The sequence below is a fragment of the Centruroides vittatus genome, unplaced genomic scaffold (genome assembly GCF_030686945.1).
Source record: "Centruroides vittatus isolate TY-2023 unplaced genomic scaffold, ASM3068694v2 contig_941, whole genome shotgun sequence".
Lineage (NCBI taxonomy): Eukaryota > Metazoa > Arthropoda > Arachnida > Scorpiones > Buthidae > Centruroides > Centruroides vittatus.
In genome coordinates this window covers 1,858,441-1,870,470 of record NW_027122625.1, presented here as the reverse complement: position 1 = coordinate 1,870,470, position 12,030 = coordinate 1,858,441, and the positions used below count along the sequence as shown (strand labels likewise).

General features: G+C 29.4%; 1 protein-coding gene across 1 annotated transcript in view; it reads right to left on the bottom strand.

The window, feature by feature from the left end:
- Positions 1 to 710: 710 nt before the first annotated feature.
- LOC136984984 (uncharacterized) overlaps positions 711 to 12,030 on the bottom strand; it is a 55,639-nt gene continuing 44,319 nt past the window's right edge. The window contains exons 2-8 of the mRNA XM_067282145.1: positions 9,887 to 10,092; positions 8,970 to 9,105; positions 5,582 to 5,715; positions 5,253 to 5,469; positions 4,075 to 4,211; positions 3,785 to 4,001; positions 711 to 1,281 (exon numbers count right to left, since the gene is read on the bottom strand). Of these exons, the coding sequence (XP_067138246.1) occupies positions 1,208 to 1,281; positions 3,785 to 4,001; positions 4,075 to 4,211; positions 5,253 to 5,469; positions 5,582 to 5,715; positions 8,970 to 9,105; positions 9,887 to 10,092 (1,121 nt within the window). The 3' untranslated portion in view covers positions 711 to 1,207. The remainder of the gene's footprint in view (positions 1,282 to 3,784; positions 4,002 to 4,074; positions 4,212 to 5,252; positions 5,470 to 5,581; positions 5,716 to 8,969; positions 9,106 to 9,886; positions 10,093 to 12,030) is intronic.

Sequence of the window (12,030 nt, the reverse complement as noted above, 5' to 3'; positions counted from 1 at the left end):
TGGCGCCATCTGTCGATAACATATTTAAGCTTGCTTGTTTGCATTATTTTCAAATTAAATTTTCGATAATTAAAACCTTAAAGAGGATAAAAGTAAGTGGTAAAAAAAAACGTGGCTTTACACTGACTCGATCGATATAGAAACTTGTACTGAATATATATCACGATTGCATTGTTCAATACGAGAAGATAAATTGTCTGAAATGGTTGAAAAGGATTATTGATAGTTGTGTCATAAAAACCTATTTCTTTGTAATCGAACAACAGGAGTGTGTGTGTCACAAGTGTTTTCAAGATGGAACATTGCAGCCCTGACCATTCGTTAAGGTCTATGTTGTACAGCTTTTCCCCTTTATGTCTTACACAACTATTTTTTCCAATTTTATTTTATAATAAATGGTAGAGTAGACTTATCAGGAAACTATGATTTTTAAGTCTAGACTTGGTATTTACTAGAATAGACGGATATGACAACCTATCAATCTTAAGTGAATATACATATACTCACGTTGTTGGTAACACAATGCAAAATAAAACACTAGATTTTACTATTATTTTTCCTTTCTTTTTTTTTAAATTACAAAATATACAATTCACTCGATTATCCAGAATTTTTTTCTCTTTAATATAAAGTGAGCTCATTCGGTGCTATGTTATTCGCAGTTTAAATACAATTTGTGTGTTTAAGTGGGGGGAAGAAATCAAACTAAATACAAATGAATGATTTTATATTACATAGAAGATTGTCTGTGTACAATCACAAAACAAAATTCTGTACAAAGTTCGTGATTATTATTATAAATGTACACGGATGATACTTCTCCATATTTTCCATCACACACTGCCAATACGTCAAACATCAAAGATTTTTTTTTATTTATTTTGGTGGTTTTTTTTGTTATATATATTATAAAATAGATGATAAAATTGTAAATAATGATGCCGGTCCCTCGTCTTCTCACATTAAAATTAACACGAGATGAACACCTTGACTTGAAAATGATTATAACAGAAAATACCGATCTGCATAGAGATGATAAACATTTAATAATGATGATAGTGAGCAAATTTCTCACGTGAAGACGTCTTATGATCACAACTACGTTAAGTCAATTTCTTGTTTTTACTATAAGTCGATCACTTTTTTTATTTTATTAAATTTTTCTTTCGTTTTTTTTTATTTTCTTCTTTCAAAAATGTTCATTTTACTATAATCTCAAAAGTCGCAATAACATTAAAATTAATGTCAGGATATGTTGACTTCTTGTTCCATTATTGTATACTGAAAGAAAAAATAATGTATTAATAATTATATAATTCTGTACTGTAATTTACTTCACTGTATTCTTTGCAAGAATAGTTACTAATATATACAACCTTATACATAAGCTGTAGTGTAACTAAAACCGAGGGCCTGAATTAGAACGTGCAAACCTACATCCACCCATTAATGATACGTAATACAATATTGTATTTGTCATATTCAAATCTTTCTCTTCATTAATTTACTTAAAGGCCTAGGGACCCTGGTTTCCCCCCTGGTTATGTTACTTTGTATGAGCTTTGTTCTTTCTACCCTATGGATACTAAGAAAGCCCTTTCCGTATCTTTCGTAGGTTTAGACAGGCCCACAATTGGGCGGATAGTGAGAGACGGAGTTCAACGTATGCGGAATCCGATACGAGATTGTAATACTGTATCTTGTTTGATTTTATTATTTAGTATTTATTTTTTTAAAAAAATTAAGAATTGTATTTATAGAATAGATTCCGTTTTTCAGAAAATATTTCCACTTATATTTTCGTTTTTCTTTAAATCTTTTCATTTTCTTATGCAGCAAACAGATTGCCTAGAGAAAGAATGGAATACGAATTGTACTAAGAATGATTTCACTTTCAGGTAACCATATTTAATCTTTACCTAATCCTTCTAACAATACACCAAACATACAATTAAGGGCATTAACATTTCAAATCTGAATGTAAAATAACGATTTAAAACGCTAAAACTAAAATTTCATAACTTTATTGCTTAAAACAATGGGCACGTTACCTGGTAAAGCGACTTTAGTGCAGCTAGATAAGCAAACCAATGACATAGCCCGTTTAATTTTAAACGGACTACATCATTGGTTTACTTACCAAATTACATTAACATATAATTATTTTTATTCACCAGTTTTAGTGTAAATTTACCGTTCTGGGGAATCCGGGATCGAATCCAAGAGGACATAAAATCCCAGGAATTTTTGGGGATGAACTTTTCCGGATAGGTCGGGCCTGTCTCTCTCCACCTGGCCGTCCCATTGTGGACCTGGCCGAACCCATTATGAGTCTGAAAAAGTCCTTCTTAATGTCCAAAAGGTAGAAAGAGCCGAAAAAATAAAATCGTTTTATTTATTTATAAAATGAAATATTGTTCTAAAGTAAAAATTATTGTTTAATCTTCTCCCTCTGATAATTTTACAATAATAACAACAATAATTGTATGACAAATGAGGCTCTTGAAGAAAATATTGATTTTTGAATATTCTCATTGTTACTGTTGAATAACACAAATGAATGTAAATGTAGAGATTCTATTAAGTAAAATGATTGCGTAACTTTTTTACAATTTTTCACAATTGTAAAATAAATAGATGCAAGAATGTAAACAGTTTATTTATAAGTAAAAATAAATAGTTTTCGTATACACTTCTGATTCACTTCACTTAATGATATCGAGTATGATACAATCTTACACCCTGCAGTCTTGTAATTTTGAAATTAAAAATTGTAAAATGTAAATAAATAAGAAAATAATAATGTACTCTGGCTTCATCGATACTGTATGTTAAATTTAATCATCTCTATTTTCCTTCCAAGAAAATAGAGAAGTGTTGGGAAGGCGACTCAACACATGGGCAATCTGCCAAGGAGGAACTTTCTTCAAGTGTCTAAACACCTAAACAGGAACCAGTTTCTCATTTAAAAATGAGAAACTGGTTCTTGTTTAGGTGTTAGATACGTAAAAAAATTCAGGAAGGTTTCTGTTAGTCAGGCGCGAACCTGCGACTTGTTTCAGTAGTTGTTTCCATTCCTCCCTACGAAAGTTCCCTGGTTCGAGTACCAATCTTACAACATAAAGAATCTGCATCATCTGGGTCTGGCATTTTTAATACAGCTCGCATTTAAAAATTTTCGTAGTTTGACCCAAACATGATGCTTTTCCTCATCCATGTTTTACGAAAGCGAGGGACAATCCCTCATGAAAATGTCTTGGCCAAACCCACGGTGGACATGAAAAATGCCCTCTAAATATCCTCAGAGCGAAGAACACTTTTAAAATTCTAGTTTCTAAAATAATTATTAGTTTTATTATTAGATGATGAAATAAAATTAATTGGATAATATTTTTGAATTTAAAAAAATACAAACAAAATTTTGTCATAAGAAGAAAATAAGTATCACAAAGTTTATTTTTTAAATATAGTTTAAATAAAAAATATTTTTAACCAATAAGAATCAAAGTTTAGCTCCTGTTCCGTTATTTTCAAATTTGAAAATTTAAATAATTAAAGCCGATTGGATATTAAAGCCGTTATTTGAAATTGATCAACCAATGTGAAATTATTTCTAAAAATACAATTTAAATTTTAAATTCTTAAATGCAATTGGCTAAAATTCGTTAAAATTTCGATTTTATATTCAAATAATTATAAAATTTCTTAAGAATTTTTTAAAATAATACAAGTTTTAAGAGAATTTAACTCCGAAACGTAGGAGCGATGTGAGGATTTATCTTACCTCCTCTGCTGTCAGACATTTGCAAACCCGACGTATACTGACTGCTTCCTGATATATTTTGCTCTGTTTTCGAAGTTTTAACTACAGATAATTTAGCAGTACAATTGATACGTAATTGGTCCTCCACAAAATGGTGCTGAAAAATTTGGAACCGTAGACCTAACAACGACTTGTTCGATTCCTCCACTTTGTATATTATAACGTATTCTGGGGATGCCTAAATTTTAACCAAAACTTTCGATTTACATTATAATTATAAATTAATCATCATTAATTTGGGCAAGACTCACCACTTTATTGTTTATGATCCATTGCAACTGCGGTTTGGGATGCATTATTGAAGTGCAATTTAATTCGATCACGTCACCGATATGGTATCTCCCTTTCACGCCATTAATTGTAGGGCCTTTCCTGCCGTATCCGGGTGCTTTAAATAATAAATAATTATCTAAAATTATTTACAAAGTAATAATAATCTTCTCGTAAAATTGCCTAACTCGACAGAAGATGGCGACTCTAGTTTTGGCAAAGTGCCGCGTGGTTCCCCCCTTCTTAAAGTTCACGTGGTCGCGGTTAAAGTTAATATAAAATTTATTAGAATGACGTGATTCGTAGAATGTTTATTAAAATGACCCAATTTTCTACGAATTAAGAGATGTGTAACGACCTAAATTTTTGCAAGTAAACAGTAAGAGAGCGGTTAATTATTCTATAATTTAAAACGTTCTAGGAAGTGTTTGCAGGAGGGGGAAAATTAAGAAAAGTGATTTTTTTAGTATCATCAGGGCCGCCCAGAAGGTAACGGGGTCCTGGGGCCCCACAGAAAAATTAAATTTTTGTATTAAATTTTAAAAAAAATGAACGAAAAACACGTTTTACAAGAGCCCTACTTCCTTAGGTCCAGGGCTTTTTTTTCCTCTTTATGATCCCTTTCTGGGCGTTCCTGGTATGTATATATTATATTATAAAATTACCTAGTTTATATTTAAGATTACTTGATTTATTGTTTAGAATTACCTCTTCGCCACCGAAATTTTGCACGAGGAAAAAATTAAGAAAATTGATTTTTTTTTTCTTTTTTTGGTATTGTCAGGCCCAACCAAAAGGTAATGCGGAGCTGGAGGCCTTACAACAAATTAAATTACCAAGTTAAGTAAAGGAAAGCACACGAAAAACACGTTTTACTTTCTTGTAACCCCATGGCTGTTTCCTTCTCTTCTCCACCAAAATTTTGCACGACAGAAAAAAATTAACAAAATTAATTTTCTAGTATTATCAGGGCCTTCCAGAAGGAAATGAGGACCTGGAGGCCCTACAGCAAATTAAATTAATACATTACAGTAAAGAAAACACACGAAAAACACGTTTTACAAGAGCCTCCACTTCCTCGAACCCAGGGCAATTTCCTTCTTGTGAGCCCTGGTATATATATTATATATATATATATATATATATATTATATAATTACCTGGTTTATATTTAAGATTGCTTGATTTATTGCTTAGAATCACCTCTTCGCTGCCGATATAATAAAGCTGAGAAAAAATTGATATGCATCCAAGCCTCATATTATTCCCGTCCCAATAGTGAATTGTTTCAATAACGAATTTCAGTCCAACTCGACTACTCAATAATCCTGTTTTGTAGCGCTTAGAGGAGTAAGTTTTTAGTAACTCGAAAGGTGCCTTGAGGAAGAGGGGGGAAGAGGAGAGGGAAAAAATACATATACAAAGATATAGAATAAACAAGATTTAAATGTAAGGCGACGAAAATAAAATTTTCGATGTTTTATCTTACCTCTCTTCCATTGATGTACCATTGGATTTTGGAGGGTGGTTTAGAAGGTCCTGCGAGGCACGTGACGTTTATTTCCTCACCTATCCCATAATGGGATCGAATTCCGATAATTTTCGGTTTATCGGTTGGAAGAACTGATATATAAAATATAAAGAAAATAATGTAAATATGTGTGGTGCGAGTCGAGTTGTATCTAAATAAATACGTTATTGTTATTACGAAATGTTAAAAAAATAAATAGGAAAACCTCTGAAGAAAGGCCGCTGACGGGAACTTAATTATTCTTTATGCATTTCTATTACAAAAAAAGCTCTGTAAACGTGACCGTTGTTGGAAGGTGGCCGTTATTAGAGGTTCGACTGTATTTTACTTATAATATTTTGAAAGATTTAAATCTTTTAAAACCTTCAAGAATAATTTTGAAAAAAAAAGAAAAGAAAAAATAAAATAATAAACTGAATAAAAGGAAAAGAATTCTTATAAACAAAGAAAACAGATTGGAAGAAAAATAAAGTAAGATATAACACGTTCTGTTCATTTAACGTTTATTTTTTTAAGAGCAATTGAAAAATTCAAACAAGAAAATTCAAATTTGTTCCATTTTATTCTAAATCTCATTCATAATTAATCTGTCTTTCTCTCTCTCTTTTATTTTTTTCCCCCTGCTTCTTCTCAATATCCAAACGTATCGAGATCAAAATCGTGGATATCGAAGGGGAAAAAAACAGAAGAAAACAGGGAAAAAATCGATTTTTTCCCCATGTTTTTAATATTTTAAACTCGTCATTTTTAGTCTATTAAAAGAACATGAGGTTTGTGATACGCTAAGAAATGGGGTTAAAGGATAATAAAGTTAATTTTTGTTATTTATCGGCGCTCTTAGAATACTTTTCTACGAACGTTTAAAGAGGAAAAAAAAAATTTAAATAAATAATTCAATTGTGTTTAAAAATATACAGCGAAACCATTCTTATATAGAACTAAAAGGCTGTCCGTTGTAAGCAGGTTTTACCTTATATCATTTAAAATAAATCTTAACAGAGCAGCATTTAAATAGATATTTTCTGAGTGAAGTCTCTCTTACGCCACACTAAAAACTGTCCGTTACAGGCGGGTTTAACTGTATACATCATTAAAAACAAATTTTAACAGAGCGGTATTTATATAAATGATTTTAAAAATAGGAAAATTAATAATTAAAGTTTTAAAAAGTAGAATTAAATTTGTGTGCAGAACGCAGAACATGCTATTTAATATAAAATAGCCAGCAGCTAAAGCGAATTTATTTATTTTATTTTCGATTTTTTCCCATTCAGACAATTGTAAAATTTTATCAATTTTACTCATTAAATCTTCGATTAAATCGCTAATTATTTTTACTTAAATGGCCAATTTTTAGGAGGTAAAAAATAAAATAAAAATTGTTTAGATCCAGAGAGATGGAGGAGGAGGAGGAGGAAGAAGAGAAAGAGAAGGGGAGGACAGTTTTATAGTGTTTAGTAGCGAGGATGGAATGTTTTTGAATGACGTACAAACGGCTAATTAACGTACAAGGTTAGATTAATTCCAAAATTAACCTTGGCCCGTTAAATTAGCTTGTTTCCTTTGCTAAATTATAGTACAGATTCTTAGTTATATATGCTGATGTGTGTTTAAGTGCGAAGTTGCGTAACATCCTCCATGAACGAGGGGGTAGGAAATTCGTTGGGTAGAATATATAAAAGTGAATCTATTATAGATGCTACAGTAAATAAAGCTGATTTATCTAACAACTTTGTATAATTTATCCTCGTAAAGTAACAGTAAACTATCATTACTCTTCGGAGAGATCTCAGCTAGGATTTCTCTTCAGGAATCAATCATAAATTATCATAAAATAGCCGAGTAAATGATATTCCTTGCTGACTAAATATGAAGGAGAATTTTCTCCTATTTTTATAACTAAATTATATTATAAACAACATAATTTATTTATAAAATCTATTTTTTTTAATTATAATTCATCTAGAAATGTTATATTACTTTACGGAATTAATCTAGGATTTTATTATTAATTTACAGGATTAATCTAGGATTTTTATTAATAATTATTACTTTAAAGAATTAAAATTTTCTTAATATAAATTATTAAAAATGTTATAATAAACTTAATAATAATATTTTTATCGCTGGAAAGAGGCAAGTATACTTTAAATTCGAATTTTAAGCTAATTTAACGATTAATAATTGAAAATAAATGAAATTCTAAAGATGATTTGATAATTTTACGCGATTTTTAACGTCTTTAAAATATAAAAATGCAGTTTAATTTACCATAAATAGCACAATTTAAAAGTAATTACGAAGATGTAATAGTCTGCGATGCGTTCTGTCGCAGCTCGCTTAGCATTTATCGATCGCGATAAATCGACAATTACATAATAGATTATTATTTATTAATGATGAGCTCAAAGATTAAATATAATAATCATATTAGTGGCAGGCAGAATAGGCACATTACGATATAAAAGGAAAATTTCCCTTGTTGAGTGAGGAGGAAGCTTACTGATGCGTTGAGAACATGCCTCTATACATTCTATATTGTTTTTTTTTTATTATTTTACGACCTAATAATGGCACCGATTACATCAAACGTCGATAAAATTATATAAAATACGTTAATTATTAATAAATTTATACAAAATTACACTCGAATTTCCGTATAAATTCGAGTGTAATGTTGGTGCTAGTTATATACGAGTTGCGTGAAGAATTGGCTGTTATAATTGTTATTATAACGGAACCATTTCGTCAAACGTCAATGAAATAATATAAAATATATTAATTACTAATAAATTCATGCAAAATTATATTAAAATTTCCGTATAAATTCGAATATTTTGCTTTAATGTTGGTGCGCGTTATATACGATTTGCTCGAAGGATCGGCTGTTTAACCATTACAACAACCTTCCACAACGTTTAGGATAATGAAAAATTGCAAAAACAGATCCATTTTGAACCGATAAATAATTATTTTTGTACATTTTGGTGCATATAACACGTTCGCGCCACTTAAATATACTTAAATTACATTGCAGTTACGCCAGTTGTTTACAGCACGACACGAAACTCTCTCAAACATTCTTAACGTAACGGATATTAAGAAGAATTCTTCTCTTCCATAACTGTTTAATTGAGTAACAATTCTCAATTCAACGCATAACATGGCATCCCTCATACAACTAAACATCCGATCGCTTGTATCATAATTACAAGCTACTGTATAACACTTAAACTTAATAAAACGCAATTTAAGAACCGTAATTATATAGTTTACTTCGAACAATTTACACTATGAAATTTAATATTAACAATAAAAACAAAAATATAAATAGTTTTTTTTTTACCATATGTTTTCATCTCCTTTTCTTCCCTCACTGTCTGAAAGGATGGAGCTTCTGCTGAAACTTCGCACCTGTACGTACCTTCCGAATTTAAATCTGTTTTATACAAGTAAATGTGTCCTTTCGATGATTTTTCTAACTGAAATATTATTACTTTTAAGCATAAAAATAATATTTTTAAGTATATAAAAGCTTCAAATTAATTAATTTTTTAAAAAAAGAGGAGTTAATTTAAGCGTTAAAAATGGAGGAAAATTAAAGATTTTATTTATTCATCTGGTTTATTTTTTTTATATTTTATTTTTTATTTGTTCCCTTACATAATACAGAAGAAAAACTTAACGAACTTACACAAAAATCAATGATATATCGACCGTTTCTTTATTATAGAAAAGATGAAAAATTAGCCGAGATATGATTAAAACTTATCTCGGTATTAAAATATATAAAAAATTAAAAAAATATATATAATATATATAAAGTAAAAAAAATCTATTAAAATTAAGAAAAAAAATTAATTAATAATAATAATAAAAATACATAAATTAATTATTACACTCGAAAGATTTAGTGAATAAAAAATGAATTCTTTAAGCATTTTTTTACGGATTTAACTTTATAAAATTGATAAATTTTAAAGAAATTTTTAATGTTTTTTACGAGTAAAAATAAAAAAAGAAATATATAATTTAGTACAAAGTTTTGCCCAAAAAAAGAGGGAGAAGTTGCCACTTTTTCTTGTTATACTTAAAGGGATTTTTATAAGCTTATTTGCTTACAATTTTACATCACAGAAAAATAGAATTTTTATTTCTTTTTTATATATATTTTTTCCCCTTTAAAGAAGGAATTTTTTCTCTTAGAAAAGAACAATAATACGATTTCCATACTAATTCCTGTGATAGGATCAATGTACGTACGTCTAAATACACTCCTAATAAATCATACTTTTGAGCGGGAGGTTGGTCACTCGGCAGATATCGATAAAATTCAACATTGTTTTTATACCACTTGACTGAATATAATTCATCTGCCTCCAAATCAAATGAGCAGTTTAACCAAATCGAATCACCATTCAAAATAGCATGAGGTACATCCAACCGGACGAGACGTAAGCAGGAAGCACCTGAAAAGATTTCAAGCAAAAATTAAGCCACGTTCATTCGGATTTTTCCTTTACAGAAAATAATTCCGTGTATGTATAATAGTATTATTACTAAAGTTACGTGTCAACTTTACTGTGAAATTCTCTCGGTACAGTACATGCCTTGTAAACAATATGTTTCCTGTACGCTTCGTGTATATTCCATAATTCGATTCTTTTTAACAATAAGATAAGTTACATACAGTTTAACCTGTGTAAAACGGACAATTTTTCCGATTTGGCAGGTTTCTCTTTTGAGTGAATCTCTTCTTAGATTAGAAAATTGCTGCGTTTTTAAGAATTTTTCCCGTTTAAGCGGATTTCCGTTTTGGACAGGTTTTACTGTATATATAATTTTTAAATATTTATATTTTAATATATTTTAAAAATTATATAATCATATCAATAGAAAATATATTAGTCTAATATTATTATTAGGGGTAGAGCTTACTCGAGGGTCTAGGCTGAAGAAAGAGAAAGAGGATCGGAAAGAGAAGTGAAGGTTTCATAGGGTAATGAGAGGAGATAGAGACTACTTTAGGGTCTAGACTAAAGAAAGGAAAAGAGTATAGGGATGAAGAAGAGGGAGGAAGGTCCCAATAAGGTGTTTAGAAAGGGGTAGAACCTACTCGAGGATATAGGCTGAAAGGAGGACAAGAGTAAGAGGATGAGAAAAAGGATAAGAAAGATGAGAGGTACTGAAATATAAAGTGAATCGAAAAATATAAAAATAACAACGACATTTATAGAAAATCATTATTTATATATTTTCTACAGAAATTTAGCCGCATTTAATACAAAAATATTTAATTATTTATATATTAAATTTATTTAAAATTTATATACAGTACAATATATTTAAAATAAATCATCAAATCCCTCCGCATCCTTCTCGCATCTCTGTAAGAAGATGCTATAAGTTAACATAAATTTCATATATATATATATATATATATTATTTTTTTTCTTATACATAAATAATGTATGTAAAATTGAATAAAGTATAAAAAATATTTGATAATATATTCAAAATAAATCTTCAATTAGATTTTTCAATTTTTTTAAAAATATGATAAATTGTATCGCTTGATAATAAATGACAAACGTAAACATATATTTGTATACTTTTACTCTAAAGAATTAATTTTAAATTTTTAATATAAAATTTTTCAACAAATTTCTCGGCATTTAAATATGACCTTTTAACCTTATAATTTCTTGAAATTTAATAAAAATCTTTAGAAAAATTCGTCAGGAATTTCAAATATAATACTTCAACTAAATTCTTAAGCGAATTACATTTTATGCATATAAACTCGACTGCAATAACAAGATTAATCGATAAAAATCCGCAAAAAAACTGTATATTTTTATAGTGAAATTTTCCTTTTTACTATATAAATTATTTACACTTTGGCATGTAAAATATATTTATCTGATACATAAATTTGTATACAAAATCAAACGGGAATTGATGGATGGGTGTGTAACGACTTACAAGTACAGTACCTCTAGCACACTTGCTGATAAAAGATTAAAAAATGTCGATTTAAATAAAGTCATACCTCGATTTAGTGCCTGAAATCGGCGCTAAACCGAAGTGTCTCAATCAATGTATATTAATATTACTAAGATCACAAGCTTGAGCATGAGTGTTTGAGCCGTGTTTTGGTAATGCAAAACAAATGCCAAACTTCAATTTACCGCGTGGAATCGGCGCTATACCGAAGTATCTCAAGCAATATCGAATTTGATACAAGTTTGAGTTCGAAAATGCAAAATTATACATTTAATAATTTACAAGAAATTTCTGTATGGCTCTTTACGAGGGTGGCACAATTTAGGAGGGCGCTATATCGAGGTCTGACCGTAATTAATATTTAAGCATTAGTATCAATAACGTGGGAAGTATTCACATTT